At 38.7% G+C, this 21534-nt stretch overlaps 1 protein-coding gene and 1 long non-coding RNA gene across 3 annotated transcripts in view; one reads left to right on the top strand and one right to left on the bottom strand.

Annotated features, from left to right (window-relative positions):
* Positions 1-2110, bottom strand: part of LOC115523715 — a 28268-nt gene extending 26158 nt beyond the window's left edge. Inside the window, exon 1 of the long non-coding RNA XR_003971824.1 lies at positions 1967-2110. This is a non-coding gene — a long non-coding RNA (uncharacterized LOC115523715). The remainder of the gene's footprint in view (positions 1-1966) is intronic.
* On the top strand, positions 2098-20172 carry TEX55 (testis expressed 55). 2 transcript variants are annotated; one of them, XM_030329933.1, is made up of 4 exons: positions 2098-3540; positions 4104-4268; positions 6066-6125; positions 18285-20172. In XM_030329933.1, the coding sequence occupies exons 1-4, from the start codon at positions 2338-2340 to the stop codon at positions 18333-18335; spliced, it is 1479 nt and encodes a 492-aa protein (XP_030185793.1). In that variant the 5' UTR covers positions 2098-2337; the 3' UTR covers positions 18336-20172. The 2 variants fall into 2 exon arrangements, with proteins under 2 accessions (XP_030185793.1, XP_030185792.1); XM_030329932.1 differs by having other exon boundaries at positions 6063-6125.
* Positions 20173-21534: the final 1362 nt, after the last annotated feature.

The raw sequence follows: 21534 nt of genomic DNA, 5'->3' as shown, positions 1-21534 counted from the left end.
ACAGTTGCACAGTTTGATTCCATTTTGTAAAATATACACATAACTATAGCTATTAGATATATAGATTTGCATGGGCAAATTCTACAAAGATATACATTAAAATGTTAAAGGTTATCCTTTGGGTGTTTGAGGAATTCAATTTTTTTCTTTATGCTTGTTTTTCTTACTTTTCTACAGTGATTAAATTTAAGTTATAAATAGAAAAACACATCTACAAAACCAATACCGCTTTGAAATTGTAAACCATAGCCTATCACCTATTTTACTACAAATGCAAAGTCTACTTGCTCCACACATTTTTTTAAATGTTTTTATTTATTTTTGAGACAGAGAGAAAGCACAAGCTGGGGAGGGGCAGACAGAGAGGAGACAGGAAAAGGAAGGGAAGGGGGCTCTGCTCTGACAGCAGAGAACCCAATGCCAGGCTCAAACTCATGAGCTGTGAGATCACGACCTGAGCAGAAGTCCAAGGCTTAGCCGACTGGGCCACCCAGGTGCCCCACTCCACACACTTTTAAATAAATAAATGAGGTAGATCCTTCATATATTTACACTCAACAAACACATCTCGAGCACCTACTATGTTCTAGATACTGTTACATAAATGATATTACTTCAGTATACCCAGATTCTTCTTTTTACTCCTAAGTGTGGCATCAATGGTACCCACTCTCCCTTTCATATCTTGATCACAATTATTTGCATTTGGATTTTAAGCATATCTCTAACTACTGAATGCAATTAAACTCATACTAACGGCATATCTGGTATTATACTACCAATGGTTGGTCTGCCTCAGTGATTTCAAGCTTTGAAGAGTCAGACAAATGTCTCATCACCTACCACCTCTGTACTGTCCTACTCCTGAAAGTAGAGGGCATGCTGGCCTGGAGTGGATTCTTAACTCTTATTTCAAAAAGGAGGGGCCAGGGGCGCCTGGGTGGCTCAGTCGGTTAAGCATCCCACTTCAACTCAGGTCACCATCTCGTGGTCTGTGAGTTCGAGCCCCGGAGTCCGGCTTTGGGCCGATGGCTCGGAGCCTGGAGACTGCTTCCAATTCTGTGTCTCCCTCTCTCTCTGCCCCTCCCCCGTTCATGCTCTGTTTCTGTCTCAAAAATAAACGTTAAAAAAAATTAAAAAAAAAAAAAGGACGGGCCAGATCTCAAAACCCAGACCCCACTGGCCATCACCACCAGGTGCAAATTCCCCACTTGTTAAGTATAGCTCCTCCTATCCCCTCTCCCCTTTCTTACTCCCTTTCTGGAACTCTGGGCCCTAATCCCTTCTGCTATAAATCAGTTAAATGGGGGTGATTTTAGAACCCGTTTCTCACTGGATCTCCTCTCTTCCCTTTAGACCTCCAGCCATGTGTGTCTAATTCCGCAAAACAAATAAACAAAAAACCATATACCTTGGGGCTTTCACAGCCCCAAGTTTCCACGGCCAAGACAGCTCTTCCCAAAGGGGAGGAAAACAGCTGCTCATCTGTCCCTGGAGACAAAGAAGATGATCCTGCAGCAATGAATGCCCAGAGGTGCGTGGTGGTGAAGGTGGGGAAGAGAGCAAACCTCTCCTCTCTACACGCGTATTGTGCGGAAAGACCCATCTGACTTTGCCAACACGGGTGTTAGAAGGACAAAACTCTTTCCTGGTACACTGAAAACGGTACGGGCACAGTTGGTACCGGCAGGATTAAAAAATGGTTTTAAGAACTTAATAGGAAAAAACACAACGTTTGGCCTCGTCACTACAACGCCGACGAGAGCCTAAAGCCGAAGAGCATTCAGCAGAACCATTCGCTAGCACAGTGCCCAGCACTGACCCCCTACAGGAGCACCTGCGAAAAGACCAGGGTCGTCCGACCAAGCGTGGATCTGATTGGGCGGCAACCGGGAGTATGCTGCCCCCACGCGATCGGCCGCCGCTTCCTCCGCTAACACGTCGCCGGCGACTAGAGGAGCGGTACCTGGGCGATCGAGTTTCACGCAGCCGCCGGGAACCTCCACTCGAACGCTGCGGGTACCGCTCTGGGGCACCGATTCAGAGCCCCGAGCTTAGCGGCTGGGCGGTGGCGACTGCCGCGTGTGGTTATCACCTCTTCTCAGGAGAAGGCGTCCGCCCGGCGCTCGTGTCCGCACGGCGAGTCAGCGGACTGGGCACTGGCGGCCCGAGGCAGCCCAGACCGGGGCAGGGGCGGCGCCCGCGCACCCGGAAGAGTCTGTGCGCCGAGGCCAAACAAAGCCCTGGAGCAGCGACGTGCGCGCCCCTGAAGGTCACCTAGGCGACCAGCTCGGCCAGACCCACAGCGTCTGGCAACCTAGACCAGCAGGGCAGAAGATGGAAGAACCTCTCAAAGAGGCTCCTCCGGAGTCCTTGGGACCTGAAAGCACAGCCAAGTCCCCAGATGACAGCAGGACAGACAACCAGGAAGACAACTGGCAGAACCAGCATGAAGAAGAGGTAGATGACCAGAATGATCACAGAAGGGCTGAGCAGGCTGCCCAAAGAGTGTCTGGACAGACTGACCATAAAGTATATGAACCCACTGGTGGCCAAACATCTGATCAGGCTGATCTCAGAACATACAACCGTGCTGATGTTGCTCAGGGTGGTGCATTTGATCAGGATGACCAAAGAATGTATGAGAAGACATCTGGCCAAGCCCATCATGACAGCCAGATGTCTCTTCTGCATGAACAAAGAACTTCCCTACAGATTGAACGCAGAAGGTCCAGCCAGGCTGAAGGAAGGGCTGATGGACAGATTGACCGCAGAATGTCCCACCAGACTGAAGGAAGTTCTTCTGAGCAGATTGACAGTAGGGTGTGTAACCAGTCTGACCAAAGAACTTCTGAACAGATTAACCATAGATTGTCTGTCTCATCTGAACCAAGAGCCTCTGGACAGATTGACCACAGAATGTCCAGCCAAGCTGAGCAAAGAACTTCTGAACAGATTGACAGCAGATTGTGTGGCCTGGTTAAACGAAGAACTTCTGAACCGATTGGCTATATACCGTCTAACCAGGTTGATTCCAGAACGTCTATAAAGACTCACCACGAAGTATGCGAGGAAGCTATTGAACTAGCTGAACAGCAAACTGCTGACCAGGCTGAAAGTAACGCCGATCACCTTACAGTGGACAAGACTGACTCCAGTGACTATTACAAGGTTGACCACTTAATGGATGAAGAGAATTACCCCAGAGAAGACTATCTGGCTGACTATGGAGCACCTGGCCAGTATGATGACAGAATATTTACCCAATCTGGTGGCAATAAGGAGTCCAAAGAAGCTGAATTCAGAGTAGAACCCTGCAAATTTGAGGCCAGAGGAATAGACCAGGACAGTTCCCCAGTTTCAACTGAAACTGACACAGAAAGTGTAACTGATCTGCAAGCATTTGACTCATTTAATACCAGATTCACCAGTAACTTCCAAGCAAAAGACCAAGCCTATTCCCAGAGATTTCCCTGTATCTCATCCAAGCTGGACTATACCATCGGTCAAGAAAAAACTAAAGCCACAGAAACCAAGCCTGTAGGTTAAAGGGGCATTTGATACCACCTGGGAAATTGGAGGCCAAGCCAGGGGCCTAGTGTGGTGGTATGGGGGCAGGACAGGAAGAGGGTGCATGTTGGATCAAAGATGAGGAATAAACCTACACATAATGGTTTATTCAGGAAGGGCAGGAGAAGGGTGGGAAATAGATGGGTTGCGTCTTCTGCTACTGGAAGGCCATTCAGGAAGGATCAGTGAACCAGGATTCATGAGTCTTGGTTCTGCTGCTTGCTGTGGGGCGCTAAGTCATTTCCCTTCTCTGGGCTTCTACCAAAGAAAAGGAATTTGGAGTCAATTGGAGGTCCTTGTGAAGGGAAAAGTATTTGAAGTAGATTGGAGATACCTTAGGTAGTTCCCAGGACTTGAGGTGCATTATATTGTCAGGAGGATCAGCCAGGTTTGTCATCATAATGTATCTTATCTCCAATTCCTGGTGTCCAGTTTCCATCAACACCAGATTCCAAAGATAAACAGCAACAATAACAACAAAGCTTCCTGGGGCTTTTCCATTTATTAAAGACTCTCTGGGGGTGGGGGTGGAGGGTATATTTCTATTGCAGGATGATATTCCAGAATACCAAGAAGGAAAGAGGCCTCTTGGATACAGTCAGACTTCTAGGAGACAATTCCCTCCTATCGTATACGAAGATCCTTATCAAGTTGCACTACAATACATGGAGAAACACCACATTCTGCAAATATTCCAGGTAAATCTCTCAATCCCTTTCTTTAAGAGCGAGTTTTATAGTAATTACAATGTAAAAAACAAACTTGGACCTGAATTTTAGAGGTACAAGAATGGCCTTTGTTTATAAAAGGGATATAATCTCATTGAGAAGTCAGTAAATGCACTAAGATGTATTCAACCAAAAGTAGTAAATGATAAACACCAAAGAATGCTACTTACCATGATGTAAAGCCCTTTAGAGGGATTAGAGATCAGGCAGGTTAGTTGATATGGAAAAACATGGCCAAGGGTTAAAGTTTGAGTCAGACTGGGAAGGAAGGACAAAATATTGGCAATTGAGAGAAAAAAAGCTTTTTCAGCCAGGTATGTAATACTTTCAAAAGATGCCAACCTGTGACCATCTAAAAACCTGCATTCTTTAGGGGGGAAAAGAAGTAGTGAAAAGTTGCTTTTAATTCTTGAAATTACAAATCTTATTGACCTCCAGAGATGGGGCTGGAGCCTCTTTTAAACTATGACATTTCCATGGCCAATATAGAATTATAAGAGATTATCACATTTATAACATTTTTGGGTTTTGGTGGGTTTTTGTTTTTGTTTGCCTGACATATTTATTTTTACGTTAATATTATTAACCAACGAGGCACATGTGTGTATATTAAAATGTGCACGTATAGTAACTTTGTGGTTAGAAAGGTGGAAAGTAAGACTGGCCCATCTCAAATGAAAACATTTAAACTAGAAAAAAAAAAATCCACTTTACTGGAGAAACTTAAGTTTAAAGAAGTAGGGTATGGAAGCAAGAGCACAAATTATGCCATCTGTTAGCCCAAAGCTTCAACCTAACTTTGCCACTTCTCATCTTTGTGATTTGGAGAAAATTAATAAACAGTGAATCTCAATTTCCCCATATAAAACAGAGATGAGTGATTTTACTTCATTAACCCTGCTCTATGCCTTTTCTTTCTTAAAATGTCCTTTTGTGGGAGAGTGCTAATGGCTGGGTTTTCTGGCTTTAATCAAAGAACTACTAATTATTAAACTGAAGGAGGAAAGCTGTTGAAGAAAGTACAATTCAAATTATTCTATAATTTTCTTCATCTGCCAAGGAAAAATAATACTTGCTAATGCAATGTGATTGTAAGAAAAATTAGTTATCAAATATGTGCTCAATAGAAACATATATGAAATACATAATTGGCATGGTGCATTTAACAGATGTTAAGTATTTTATACCTGGAACTTGCCCCACTGTTATTCCCTGCAAATGAGAATTCTGCTTATACTTTATTCTGATGTTTTGGGTTATTAAACAAGAACAAAGTATGGAAGTGAATTTCTGAAGTTTTGTATATGTTTTCTCGTTTATCATTACAAACACTAAATATCTTTTTCACCTTTTAGAATCAGATGGCTCACAGGGAAGTTTCTATGTAAAGATATATAGTGTTTTTAATTTATTCAAAAGGCTTTTCTTTTAAATAAAGGGATTAATTCACTAATTTCTCAGTCTAGCAAAATCAGAATTCTCAAAACAAAAACTTTGTCCAAAACTGTCTCAGTACCTGTTTGATCTTGGAACTAGAAAAGTATCCATTGCTATTATTGCTAAATTTTTATTCCTCTAAATTTTACCATAATTTGCCTGATTTTATGAGTAGTAAGAAAGTAATTTGTCACTTTGTAGAGATACATGAATTTCTTTAAAAGGCTATGGTGCACACTAGGTCAGTGCATGAGATTTCTTCACATATAACCTAACCACATTACTTTAGTTCAGAACCATAATGCCATGCCTCATGCTCTTTCTCAGCAGATCACTGAAAACTTAGTCTATGAAAAGCCAGAGGACCCCCTGAGTTTTATGCTGTACCAGGTATGGAACAGGAGAAAAAGAACAATGTTTTAATTCTATTTATTACAATAAAGATAGCACACATACACATGTACAAAACAAGACATGTACAACTCACTAGATTATCATGAAGGGAGCACTTAAAAAAATTTTTTTTACATTTACTTATTTTTGAGAAACAGAGTGAGACAAAGCATGAGTGGGGAGGGGCAGAGAGACAAGGAGACAGAATCTGAAGCAGGCTCCAAGCTGTGAGCAAGCAGTCAGCACAGAGCCTGATGCAGGGCTTGAACCCACAAACTGTGAGATCATGACCTGAGCTGAAGTCAGACGCTCAACCGACTGAGCCACCCAGGTACCCCGTGAAGGGAGCACTTTTAAAGCGTTGAATGCTAATGTCTTTTTAGCGCTAGCTGTTTTGATGGGTAAATAGTAATCACTGCAACTTTGATCTGCTTTTTCCTGATTACTAAGGCGGTTGCATACCTTGTCATTTGTCTATTGGCCATTTGGAAATAACTTCTTTTTCTATGGCATTTTTTGTCTTTTTCTTACTCATTTAAAACAGTTTTATATGTATTCTAGAAAATCATACACCCTTTGTTGTGTTTGTTGCATGTTTCTTCTCCCACTTTATGCCTTCCCTTTTTATCTCCTAAAGGTATCCTTTGATAAACAGAAATTCTTAATTTTGATATAGTCAACCTTAACAACCTTTTAAATTTATGATTATCACTTCTGCTGTCCTGTTTTAGAAGTGTCTCCTTAGTCCAAACTCCTGACCGTAGCCCCTTATATTATCTCAGAAGTTTGTGGAATTTCTTTGGCAGGGTGGAGGAGTTAAATTTTGTTTATTTTGTCTTTGACATTGATCTCCAGTCAATTTGGGATTGATTTTGTGTAGGCTGTGAGGAGGGGTCAAGTTTCATTTTCTGTTCTAAGCAGACATCCAGTTGACCCAGCACCTTTTATGTAAAAGACTATATGTCCCATACTGCTTTTTATTTGATTCTGATGGTATATTTGTCTATCCTTGCTCCATACAAGATTGTCTTAATTCATATGCCTTAAAATAAGTCATAATGTCTGTCAGAACAAGTCCTCATATCTTATTTTTCTTTAAAAATATCTTGGATATTCTTAGGCCTGTCCATTCCCATATCAATATTTACAATTATTTGTCAAGTCATACACACATACACAATCAGAAGCGCACACTGCGGGGATTTTTACTAGGGTTTCATTGAATCTGTAGATCAATTGGGGAAGAAGGAATAGCTTGACATGATGAGTGTTTCCAGTCCTTTATCCTCTCCATTTATTTATGTCTTTAATTTGTCTCAGTATATTTATTCTTTGCACAAAGGTTTTATATATTTTTGATAGACTTATTTGTAGGTATTTTATAATTTTGATGTTATTGGAAATAGAATTTTTTAAAAATTTCATGTTCTAATTCCTGGCATATAGATATACAGCCAATTTTTTGGTTGATCTTATATCCAGCAACCTTTCTAAACTCAACTTATTAATTCGAAACATGTATTTGTAGATACTTTGGGTGTTTCCATATATAGTCATATCATTTACAAATAGTGACAGTTTTATTTGATCTTTCCAATCTTTATCCTTTTTTCCTCCTTGTCTTACTGCATGTATTATGTACCTTCTCTTTGTCCCTTCAGATCTACCTTTTTCTCTTTTCTGTTGTACAAAGTAGCTAATCCATATGGACTAGATCAACAGGCTCTCATTCCTTCTGACTTCCTGCTGGGTTAACCCAATGGGAAACCTAGAGGAAGACTGGAAGCAGGAAAGAAGGTGAAATCAGGTTTATTTCCCTGGCCTTTTCCCTTATGATCTGTCTTGAGTTGTCTGGAGGTCACTGCTCCTCTCAAGGCATCTTTTTACATGATTCTTTGTTTCTGAATTCCAGTAATGTCCTCTCTTCTGACCTTCGAGGTTAAGAGGTTAGCTCCACTTTTACTGGTTTTGGGTTATTGTGTTATCTCCTGTGACTCCCCTATGCCTAATTCTTTTAAATAAACCCTTTCTGGATGAATCTTCATTGAATTCTTCTTCTTTTTTTTTTCAATGTTTATTTACCTTTTTGAGAGAGAGAGAGCGAGACAGAGCGTGAGCAGGGGAGGAGCAGATAGGGAGGGAGACACAGAATCTGAAGCAGGCTCCAGGCTGAGCTGTCAGCACAGAGCCCGATGCAGGGCTCAAACTCACAAGCCGTGAGATCAAGACCTGGGCCGAAGTCAGATGCTCAACTGACTGAGGCACCCAGGCGCCCCTAATTCTTCTATTTTGAATGTGCCATCTATTTCCTGTCGGGACACTGACTGATATAGTACACTAGTTAGGGATCTCCAGTAGAATCAGTATTGAATTGAAGTAGGTACAGTGGTTCACCTTGCTTGCTCTTGATCTTGTTTTAAAAAAGTTTTCCCTTTTTAACTATTAAGTATGGTATTTGCTCCGTTTTATAGATACTATTAATCATATTAAGGAAGTTCTCATCTAGTCTGTTTTCTGAGAGTTTTTCATCATGAATCATTAAGTTTTATCAAATTATTTTTCTGTATCTATTGTGATGACTGCGTGATTTTTCTCCCTTACTTTGGTAATGTGGTAAACTATATCTACTTTCATTTAAAAAACTTTTCAAGCATACATGCAGAAAATTACACAGATCAAAACTGTACATCTTGACTAATTATCACTAATTGGCTAAACCCATGAAACCACCAGTCAAGTCGAGAGATAGAACGTTACCAGCTCCTCAGAATCCCACGTGGCACCTGAGTCTAATCACTACCCTTTCTCTTCTATAAAATAACCACTATTCTGACTTCTAGATTAGTTTGGCTTTTTTAGATTTTTGTGTAAATGAAATTAAATATTATGTACTATTTGGTGGCTGGCTTCTTTTGATCAACAGTATGTTTATGAGATTCATTCATCTTATGCATATTCATTCCTTTTCATTTCTGTAGTTTCTTTTTTTTTTAATTTTTTTTTAACATTTATTCAGTTTTGAAAGGCAGAGAGAGACAGAGCGCAAATGGGGGAGGGGCAGAGAGAGAGGGAGACACAGAAACAGAAGCAGGCTCCAGGCTCTGAGCTATCAGCACAGAGCCCGACGTGGGGATCAAACTCACAGACCGCGAGATCATGACCTGAGCCGAAGTCAGCCACTTAACCGACTGAGCCACCCAGGCGCCCCTCATTTCTGTAGTTTCTATTCTGAGTTAGAGTTTTGGTTGTGATGAACAATGCTGCAGTGAACATTTGTGTACTTATTTCTTGGTGCACATGTACATTCATTTCTACTGGGTTCATACCTAGAAATGGGACTACTAAGTCCTAGGGTATTGACATAAGTTCAGCTTTAAAAGATGGCTGCCCAGTCAGAGTGGCCAAAATGAGCAAATCAGGAGACTATAGATGCTGGAGAGGATGTGGAGAAACGGGAACTGTTGGTGGGAATGGAAACTGGTGCAGCCACTCTGGAAAACAGTGTGGAGGTTCCTCAAAAAATTAAAAATAGACCTACCCTATGACCCAGCAATAGCACTGCTAGGAATTTACCCAAGGGATACAGGAGTACTGATGCATAGGGGCACTTGTACCCCAATGTTTATAGCAGCACTCTCAACAATAGCCAAATTATGGAAAGAGCCTAAATGTCCATCAACTGATGAATGGATAAAGAAATTGTGGTTTATATACACAATGGAGTACTACATGGCAATGAGAAGGAATGAAATATGGCCCTTTGTAGCAACGTGGATGGAACTGGAGAGTGTGATGCTGAGTGAAATAAGCCATACAGAGAAAGACAGATACCATATGGTTTCACTCTTATGTGGATCCTGAGAAACTTAACAGAAACCCATGGGGGAGGGGAAGGAAAAAAAAAAAAAAAGAGGTTAGAGTGGAAGAGAGCCAAAGCATAAGAGACTCTTCAAAACTGAGAACAAACTGAGGGTTGATGGGGGGTGGGAGGGAGGGGAGGGTGGGGGATGGGCATTGAGGAGGGCACCTTTTGGGATGAGCACTGGGTGTTGTATGGAAACCAATTTGACAATAAATTTCATATATTGAAAAAAATAAATAAAAAAAAATAAAAGCTCTCCTCAGAGCAATAAAAATGAAAAAAAAAAAAAAAAGAAAGATGGCTGCCAAAAGGTTCACCAAAGTACTCTGATCAGTTTATACTCTCATTTAAAGTGACATTGTTGCAGTTTTCTTCATGTATCTTGTGCTGTGGTCCTTTGAACTTTTAGGAATTGGGGACTCATGGTTTTCATTCTACCTGGAAAATTTTCAGCCACTGTTTCTTCAAACATTTTTCTGTCCCTGCCTCCTCCTCTAGGAACTCCAATTATACATATAATGGGTCACTTGAAGTTCATTCTCTGTTTATTAAAAAGTTTTTCCCTTTGTATCATTTTAGATACTTCTATCACTGTGTCTTCAGGTTTACTAATCTTCTGCAGTGTCTAAAGTACCATTAATAATAAAATGCCAGTGTATTTTTCACTACATACATTATAAGTGTTGTAGTTTCATCCCTAGGAATTTAGTTGGTGTCTTTTCTAGAGCGTTGATATCTCTACTTTACTTTTTTTTTTTTTTAATGTTTATTTTGAGAGAGAAAGACAGAGAGCACAAGGGGGAAGGACAGAGAGATAGACAGAATCTGAAGCAGGCTCCATGCTCTAAACCGTCAACACAAAGCCTGACGCAGGGCTCAAACTCACAAGCCGTGAGATCATGACCTGAGCCAAATTTGGACACTCAACTGACTGAGCCACCTAGGCGCCCCTCTACTTTACTTTTTAAACAGAGAATGCAGTTATAACTGTTTTTATTTTCCTGCTTCTTTATATGCCTAGCAATTTTTTTATTGAGATATAATTGACACATGATATTGTATTAGTTGTAGGTATATGCCTGGTAATTTTTGATTGGTGTAAGATAATTATGAATTTTGCCTTTCTGGGTGCTGGATTTTTGTTGTTGTTTTCCTGTAAATGTTCTTGGACTTTATTTTGGGGCCTAGCTAATTAACTTGGAAAAAGCTTGGTCTTCTCAGATTTTGCTTTTAAGATTTTTTTTTAGAGTGGAGCAGATCAGTTTTCAGTCTAGGGCTAATTAGTCCCCACTACTGAGACAAGACCCTTTTGAGTATTTCACCCAATGCCCCGTGAATCATGAGGTTTTCTAGTTTGACTGGTGGTAATAGGCACTATTCCTGGCTTGGTTCTTTTCATGGCCTCTGGTAGTTTTCTCATATACATGCACTGATCTATATGCAAGGGATTACTGCAAGGGGACCTTCTGCAGATTTCCAGAGTTCTTTCTGTACCATTCTCTCCTCTCTGGCACTCTGCCCTGTGACCATAACTGTCTTGATTTCCCTAGGATTTCAGCTCCATCATCTCAACTCAAGGGTCTGCAGGGTTCCTGTTGGGTTCTCTTTTCCTACACACTAAAGCCAGGAAATTTTCTGAGAACTGTAAGGTACATGCACATTTATGATTATTATGTCTTTCTGATTAACTGACTCTTTTATCGTTATGAAATGTCTATCTTTCTCCTTGGTTATATTCTTTGCCTTAAAGTTTATTTATTGAAGTTTATTTCCCCTCATATTAATATAGCCAGCCCAGCCTTACAGTTTACTTGGTATATATTTTTTCATCCATTTACTTGCAACCTAACAATGCTTTATATTTAAATTGTGTCTCTTGTAAGTACCGCATAGTTGGGTCTTTCTTATCTTTTATGATAATCTCTACTTTTTAACTGAACCATTTAGAACAAGGGTAGGCAAACTGTGGGCTACCTGTTTTTAAATGGCCCAAAAGCTACGAAAGAATTTGCCCTTTTAAAGTGGTTAAATTGGGCCGTCTGGGTGGCTCAGTTGGTTAAGCGTCCGACTTCACCTCAGGTCATGGTCTCTCCATTAGTGAGTTTGAGTCCCACGTTGGGCTCTGTGCTGACAACTCAGAGCCTAGAGCCTGCTTTGGATTCTGTGTCTCCCTCTCTCTGTCTGCCCCTCCCCTGCTCACAGTCTGTCTCTCTCTGTCTCTCAAAAATGAATAAATGTTAAAAAAATATTTTTAAATGGGCACCTGGGTGGCTCAGTCGGTTGAGCATCCGACTTCGGCTCTGGTCATGATCTCACGGTTTGTGAGTTCAAACCCCATGTCGGGCTCTGTGCTGACAGCTCAGAGCCTGGAGCCTGCTTCAGATTCTGTGTCTCCCTCTCTCTCTGCCCCTCCCCCACTCATTCTCTCTCTCTCTCTCTCTCTCTCTCTCTCTCTCTCAAAAATAAACATTCAAAAAAATTGTTTTAATTTTTTTAAATAAAGTAGTTGAAGAAGGAGGAGAAGAGGGGGAGAAGAAAAAGAGGAGAAGTAAATGAAAGAAGGGGAAGGGGGAGGTGAATTCAGCAGCAGCAACAGATATTTTGTGTACTGCAATGCTAAAATGTGTATTATTCAGCTCTTTTCAGAAAAAGTTTGCCACCTCCTGGTTTAAACCATCAGTGTTTAACCTAATTATCAATATGGTTGAATTTAGAGCTCTCATTTTATTTGTTTTCTTTTTATGTCTTATTCTTCTGTTCCTCTTTTATTGCCTTCTCTTGGATTATTTGAATAAATTTAGTATTCTACTTTAATTTATGTATTGGCTTTAGCTATACCTCCTATTATTTTTTAGTGATCGCTCTAGGAATTACAATATATATCCCTAACCTTTCACAGTATATATATATATATATATATATATATATATATATACACACACACACACACACACACACACACACACGCACACACACACATACATATATATGTGTGTATATATGTATACACATAGAGGGAGAAAAAAAGTAATCTTTTACATTTATCCAGATAATTGCTATTTCTAATGTTTTTCACTCATTTGTGAATTTCCATGTTTCTCTCTGAAATTATTTCATTTCAACCTGAAAAACTTCTTTCAGCCTCTTTTGCTTGCTGCTGGCAGAGAACGCTCTTGGTTTTCCTTTATCTGAAAATCTATCACACATTCTTGTAGAACATTTTTGCTGGATATAGAATTCTGAGTTGACTTGTCCAGCTCTTAAAAATGTAGTTTCATCACTTTCTGGCCTTCATAGTTTCAGAGGAGAAATCCACAGTCATCCAAATTGTTGTTCCCCTGTATATAGTGTCCCATTTTTCTCTGGCTGCCTTCACAATCTTGTCATTTTCTTTAGTTTCCAGAGGTTTAATCATGATGTTCATTGGAATTCATAATTCTGGGAGTTAGCTCAGCTGCTTGAATCTTTTTTTTAAGGTGTTTTTAAATTTATTTATTGAGAGAGAGAGAGAGAGAGAGAGAGAGAGAAAGTGAGAGACAGACAGCACAAGCCAGGGAGAGACAGGGAGAGAAGGAGACAGAGAATCCCAAGCAGGCTCCACCTTACCAGTGCAGAGCCCGATGTGGGGCTCGAATTCGTGAATCACAAGACTATGACCTGAGCTGAAACGAAGAGTTGGATGCTTAACTGACGGAGCCACCCAGGCACCCCTGAGCTGCTTAAATCTTATAAATTTACACCTTTCACCAAGTTTTGGAAGTTGGCTCGGGCAGGTATTTTCCTGCCCCATACTCTGTCTCTTTTCCTCTTCTCTTTTTGATACTCAAATTAACCTTATATTAGACCTTTTACTATTATCCCACAGATCGCTAAATTCTGCTCATTTCTTTTGACTTTTCTTGCTCTCCAGATCAAATAACTCCTTGGCTCCATTTTCAAGTTCACTGGCTCTTCTGTCATCTATGTTCTGCTCTTAAGCCCATCCAGTGAATTTTTTATTTTTCAGTTCTAAAATATCTTTTCAGTTTTCTTTATTTTGTATTTATTTTCTGTGATATTTTATATTTTCTTTGATTTCCAGTATGTTTGACTTTACTTAACTGAACACAGTTATAATATGTGCTTTAAAAACACTTATCTGATAACCTCAACATTGGATCATCTTGGAGTTGGCATCTGTTGATTGTCTTTTCCATTTGTTTTCCAAAAAAAAATAAAATTTTATTGTGGTAATGACTTTTAACATGAGATCTACCCTCTTAACAAATTATTAAGTGTACCACACATTATTGTTGACCATAGGTATAATTTTGTATAGGAAATCTCTACAGTTTATTCCTCTTGCTTAACTGAAACTTTATGCCCATTAATTAGTAACTCCCCATTTTCCCCTGCCCCAAGCTCCTGACAACCATCATTCCACTCTTTGATTCTATGACTTTGCACTTTAGATACCTCATGTAGTGGAATGATGCAGTATTTGTCTTTCTGTGAGTGGGTTATTTTAATTAGCATAATGTCCTCATTCATCCATGTTGTCACATATTGCAGAATTTTCTTCTTTTTTGAGACTGACTAGAATTTTATTACGTGTATGTACCACATTGTCTTTATCCATTTATCTGTTGGTTGACATTTATATTATTTACACATCTTGGCTATTATGAAAACAGTGCTCCAATGATCATATCTCTTCAAGATCCTGATTTCAATTCTGTTGGATAAATAGAGCAATCCCAGAAGTGGTAGTTCTATTTTTAATTTTTTGAGGAATCTCCATACTGTTTTCCATAGTGGCTACACAATTTTTGCATTCCACCAATAGCAGGAAAGGCTCCAATTTCTCCACATTTATTGTCTTTGTTGTTTTGGTAATAGTTATCCCAACTAGTGTGCAATAATGTCTCATGGTGGTTGTTGATTTGCATTTCCCTGATGATTAGTGACATTGAGCATTTTTTCATATACCTGTTGGTCATTTGTATGTCTTCTTTGCAGAGATGTCCACTGAAGTCCTGGGTCCATTTTTAAAGTAGGTTATTAGGGTTTTTGTTTTTTGTTTTACTATTGAATGGTAGGAATTACAATATATATTTGGGAAATAAACTTCCTATATGGTTTGCAAATATTTTCTCCCATTCTGTAGGTGGGAGATTGATTGTTTCTTTTACTATGTGGAAGAATTTTAATTTGGTGTAGTCCCACCTATTTAATTTTGTTGCATGTGCTTTGGGTGTCATATCCATGAAATAATTGCCAAGACCAATGTCATGAAGTTTTCCCTCTATGTTATTTTCTAGGAATCTTACAGTTTCAGATCTTATGTGTAAGTCTTTAACCCATTTTGATGATTTTTATTAAGGATCCAATTTCATTCTTTCCTGTTTTCCCAGCACCATTTGTTGCAAAAAGTTTCCTTTCCCTCTTGTGTATCTTTGGCACCCTGTTGAAGATCAGTTGACTGTATATGTATGGATTTATTTCTGGGATCTCTATTCTGTTTTCTACTGACCTATATATCTGTGTTTATACTGTACCATATTGTTTTGATTACTATAGCTTTGTAATGTATTTTGGAATAAAGAAGTGTGATGCCTCCATCTTTGTTCTTTTTTCTCCAGCTTAATTTGGCTATTCAAGGTCTTTTGTGGTTCTATAAGAATTTTAGAATTCATTTTTCTACTTCAACATTTATCAGAAGAATATGGTGGAACTCAGTCTACACAATATAGTATTCATAATAGACTACAGCCTAAAATTATTCTACTTACCTGGATGCTTGGGTGGCTCAGTTGGTTAAGTGTCCAACTCTTGATATTAGCTCAGGTCATGATCATATGGTTTGTGAGAACCAACCTCATGTTGGGTTCTGCACTGACAGTGCTGAGCCTGCTTGGGATTCTCTCTCTCTCTCCCACTCTCTCTACTGCACCCCCCCCCCTCAACTCACTCATATGTGCTCTCTCAAAATAAACACTTAGAAATAAAATAAAATAATTCTACTTACAGAAAACCTAGAATATACAACCCATTTTAAGTGGAAAAGATGATTTCTTCCTTTTTGATTTGGTTGCCTTTTATTTCTTTGTCTTGCCTAATTGCTCAGACTATGACTTCCAGTACTACGTTCAAGTGGTAAGAGTGGGTATTTTTGCCTTGCTCCTGATCTTAGAGGAAAAGATTTTATCACCACTAAGTATGATGTTGGCTATGGGCCTTTCATAGATGGCCTTTATTATGTTGAGGTAACTTCCTTCTATTCCTGCTTTCTTAAAGTTTTTGTCATGAGAGGGTGCTAAATTTTGTCAAATGCCTTTTCTGGATCTATTAACACAGTCATGTGATTTTTATCCTTTATGTTGTGAATATGGTGTATCACATTAATTGATTTTAATTCATAGTACATAGCTGTTATTTGCAGGATTCATTTTTTTAAGTTTATTTATTTTGAAAGAGAGACAGAGAGTGTGAGTGGGGGAGGAGCAGAGACTAGAAGAGAGAGAATCACAAGCAGGCTCCGTGCTGTGAGCTCAGAGCCCGACACAGGGCTCGATCTCATGAAGTGTGAGACCGTGAACTGAGCTGAAATCAAGAGTCGGGTGCTTAACTGACTGAGCCACTAGTTGCCCCTGCAGGATTCATTTTTGAGTGCTTACTCTTGCATATAGGAAGCAGATCTTACTTTTTTGTATAAAACATATGCATTTAAGGTTTTATCACATAAGTTTAACTACGTGGTATTTTCACTTATTTACTTCAAAATGGTTTCTAATTTTCATTATGTTTCTTCTTCAACTCATGAGGTTAGAGACATTATTTATATAAATTATTAAATATTGGATTTTCTAATTTCCCTTTGACTAATGACTTCTAAGCCAATTGCACTTCACTCATAAAACAAGATTTCAAATATTTGAAATGTATTGATTGGCTTTATGATGCAACATATGTTTAACTTTTAATGAATTACTTAGAATTGAAAAAAACTTATTCTGAAATTATTAGGAAGTGTTTTAAATATATCGATTTGACCAAGTTTGCTAAATATGTTGTTCATGTCTTCCAATATGACTGTCGATTTGCCTGTCTCCTATAGTTCTGTTAATTTATGCTGTTTGTATGTACTTAAGATTACGTTATGAGATACATATGAATTAGAATTCCTATATCTTTCCAGTAAATTGAACTACCTTTCACTAAGAGATATAATGAACTTTGACTTCTTGGTTCAGAGTCAATGTTTAAATGACATGGATTTTTCCATCCTTATTACTTTTAACTGACTGTCCTTAAGTTTTAGATGCTTTTTAAATTTTTATCATTATTTAAATCTGACAAGCTTTTAATTTAGCTCACATATATTTGATGTTATTAAAAATACATGTGGATTTACATCTATTGTCCAACCATATGCTGTCTATTAGTTCTACCTGTTCTATTTCTTTTCCTCTACTTTTGCCTTCTTTTATCACTCTATTTTTTTCTATTAGTTTAGAAGTTATACACTCTTAATTTTTTTTGTTGCCCTAGGATGATTTCAAAAAATTAATGGACTTTATATTTTTAGAGCAGTTTTTAGGTTTGCAGAAAAAATGATCAGAAAGTACAGTGAGTTCTTGGGGCGCCTGGGTGGCTCTGTCGGTTGAGCATCTGACTTCGGCTCAGGTCATGATCTTGCAGTTTGTGAGATTGAGCCCCGCCCTGGGCTCTGTGCTGATGGCTCAGAGCCTGGAGCCTGCTTCGGATTTTGTGTCTCCTCCTCTCTCTGCCTCTCCCCTGCTCATGCACTGTCTCTCTCTGTCTCTCAATAATAGATAAACATTAGAAAAAAAATTAAGAAAGTACAGTGAGTTCTCATTTACTCCCTTCTCCTTTCCCAATTTTCTACCTCTAATTTTCCCTATTATTGATAACTTGAATTAGTGTGCTACACTTCTTATAGTGATGAGCCAATACTGATACATTATGATTAACTGAAGTCCGTGGTTTATGTTAGGATTCTCTCTTTGTGTTGTGAATTCTATAGGTTTTGGCAAATGTATATGATATGTACCTATAATTACAGTATCAAACAGAATAGAGTCACTGTCATAATAATTCTTTTTAATATTTTATTAGTTCCCCTAGAAATTGCAACAGGTATTCTTGATTTATCAAAGTCTAAATTATTTGTCTTGGTCAGTAGAAGGACTTTTGTAGTTTAAATTTCTATGTATTTTAACATCACAAGATAACAGTAATTCCAAGTCATCCAAAATTGCAAGTAGAAAAAAATTCTTTTTCATTCTCCTCAGGTACAGGAAATGATAGAAAACAGAGACAAATGTGAAACCTACAAAGAATGAATTTCTCCTCAACATTGTTTACAACCCTCAGTATCTACACTATGTTCTGTTTCTCACTCTGAAAAATGATTTTGAATGGTCATTGGTAGTGATTCTGCCTAAATATGTTCTTAATTTTTAAGTAAAATCTATAAGCTATCCACTTCAAAAATTCACATAAGTTACAGATACCTCAGGCTAATCATGCAAAATATATACATGTAATACTTATCCATGCATTGATATTTCAATACTCATTCCTCTAAAGCACTGCATAATAACAAGTTCACAAATCCCAAAGAAGATCAAAAAAAGAATATTAGCAATTTATATGTAGTTCTCATAAAGCATACAAATCTATCATGTCTCCAAACTGTGTATAAAATTTTCAATCAGAAAATGTGTGGAAAATAATTTTTAGCAGCACTTTTTTTCTCTCTTCATGGAGGGTGATTGTTGTAATCTCTTTTTTCTTGTTTCTTAATACCTCCAACATATTTTTACTATTTTCCTATTTGACCCCGCCTGTTACTTTCTGCCATTAGTGGATGTGATTTAATCTAATCCTAGGGATACCTCTCTTCTGATTTTTAACCTACAGCAAAATTCAAACATGTTATACTACTATGTGCATACCTATGGGAGAGGCAGAATCACACTTCCTCATTACCTTTATGAAGAGTATCCACATTGCATGGAATGTGTAACCAGTAGAACTGGTATTTAAATGCAAAAGGCCTTAATATAGTCTGGTATGAGAGGACCTGCCCAGCATTCATAACTGAGATGATCATCTACTATTTTTGTAAGCTGAACCTGTTGTTTAATTTCTATTTCAACATTAAAGAATTGATTCTTTATACTGTTTAACTGCTGACTCGGTGTAATTATGTGGTTGCATTACAATGAATTAAGTTTCTGTTTGTACAATCAAGCACAAATCCTACTTTTTTTTTTAATACCTGAATGTCATTTCTAATAATTATACTTTTTTAAAAAATCTCCTAATACCTTCAGAGTTTTATTTAGCTCCTTTAGTTGTCCATAAAACGTGCATGTGCTCAGACTCCACAAATGTTCTCCACTCAGATAAGGAATCTGTCTGTTGATTGTGGGCTAGCAAAACCAGGTGAAAGCTGGATAACCTGTGGGGTAAGTTTGAGTGATGTGACTAAGACTATAATTAATCAGTTGGTTGAACAAAATAACCCAGAGATGGAAGGGCCAACAATATCATTAGTGATCGAAAAGTTGGATGTTATCATTAACTTCTGAAATTAAGTATTAAATTTAGTTCACTGGTTTTCAGCCTGAATACCAGACAGCTTTGATGTATTTCTCAAAGCGGAACACTTCAGACCAGACCATCCCAGCCATCCAGCACTTTGCGTTAGCTTTCTCTGTGATATGTTTCACAAGTGTCATTTTGACCTTTTGCAGTGAGGCAGTGGACCAGAGGGGATGAGCTTGGTATGTATGGTCCCATGGTCCTGTCTGAACACATTTGACAGAAAAGAGAAAGAAGAAAAAGGGAGATTAAGCCTCACTTTCAGTGACTCAGGCTCTCTACTAAAAGAGCTGTCTAGTGTAGGAAACAAATTGAAGGTATATTCAGTTCTTAGTCCCTAAGTGCTAAGAAGTAATCCCAGGCCCAGAGTAAACACTAGAGGTGAGAATATAGGTGGAAAGACCTGTTGGCTAGGAGGGGAAGTAGAGTCTTAGAGAAGGCCTTTCTAAGAGTAAAACTGACAGAGGACATGGCTGGCCATGTGGAATAAAAATGTAATGGGGAATAAAAGTTTCAGTGTCAGCACAGATCAGTGGAATAGACTAGAGACTCCAGAATTGGACCCACAAATGTATGGCCAACTAATCTTGGACAAAGCAGGAAAGAATATCCAATGGAAAAAAGACAGTCTCTTTAACAAATGGTGCTGAGAGAACTGGAGAGCAACATGCAGAAGAATGAAACTAGACCACTTTCTTACACCATTCACAAAAATAAACTCAAAATGGATGAAGGACCTGAATGTGAGACAGGAAACCATCAAAACCCTAGAGGAGAAAGCAGGAAAAAACCTTCTGACCTCAGCCGCAGCAATTTCTTACTTGACACATCTCCAAAGGAAAGGGAATTAAAACCAAAATTAGCTATTGGGACCTCATGAAGATAAAAAGCTTCTGCACTGCAAAGGAAACAACAAAACTAAAAGGCAACCGACGGAATGGGAAAAGATATTTGCGAATGACATATCGGACAAAGGGCTAGTATCCAAAATCTATAAAGAGCTCACCAAACTCCACACCTGAAAAACAAATAATCCAGTGAAGAAATAGGCAGAAGACATGAATAGACACTTTTAAAGAAGACATCCAGATGGCCAACAGCCACACGAAAAGATGCTCAACGTCACTCCTCATTAGGGAAATACAAATCAAAACCACACTGAGATACCACCTCACACTGGTCAGAGTGGCTAAAATGAACACATCAGGAGACTGTAGATGCTGAAGAGGATGTGGAGAAAAGTGAACCCTCTTGCACTGTTGGTGGAATGCAAACTGGTGCAGCCACTCTGGAAAACAGGGTAGAGGCTCCTCAAAAAATTAAAAATACATCTACCTTATGACCCAACAATAGCACTGCTAGGAATTTACCCAAGGGATATAGGAGTGCTGATACACAGAGGCACTTGTACCCCAATGTTTATAGCAGCACTTTCAACAATAGCCAAATTATGGAAAGAGACTAAATGTCCATCAACTGATGAATGGATAAAGAAGATGTGGTTTATATATACAATGGAATACTACTTGGCAATGAGAAAGAATGAAATCTGGCCATTTGTAGCAAAATGGATGGAACTGGAGAGTATTCTGCTAAGTGAAATAAGTCAGGCAGAAAAAGACAGATACCATGTGTTTTCACTCATATGTGGATCCTGAGAAACTTAACAGAAGACCATGGGGGAGGGGAAGGGGGGGGAAAAGTTACAGAGAGGGAAGGAGGCAAACCATAAGAGACTCTTAAATATTGAGAACAAACTGAAGGTTGATGGGGGTGGGGAGAGGGGAAAGTGGGTGATAGACATTGAGGAGAGCACCTGTTGGGATGAGCACTGGGTATTGTATGGAAACAAATTTGACAATAAACTATATATATATATATATATATATATATAAAATCTCTGTAGGCATATATATATATATATATATGCCT

Source organism: Lynx canadensis, chromosome C2, assembly GCF_007474595.2.
Source record: "Lynx canadensis isolate LIC74 chromosome C2, mLynCan4.pri.v2, whole genome shotgun sequence".
NCBI lineage: Eukaryota > Metazoa > Chordata > Mammalia > Carnivora > Felidae > Lynx > Lynx canadensis.
This window is presented reverse-complemented; position numbering and strand designations above follow the sequence as displayed.

Coding starts and splice junctions, on each gene's coding strand:
- TEX55 (XM_030329932.1), top strand. CDS start 2,338: ATGGAAGAACCTCTCAAAGAGGCTCCTCCGGAGTCCTTGGGACCTGAA. Junction 3,541..4,103: donor AAGCCACAGAAACCAAGCCT/GTAGGTTAAAGG, acceptor GTGGGGGTGGAG/GGTATATTTCTATTGCAGGA. Junction 6,126..18,284: donor TGAGTTTTATGCTGTACCAG/GTATGGAACAGG, acceptor CATTCTCCTCAG/GTACAGGAAATGATAGAAAA.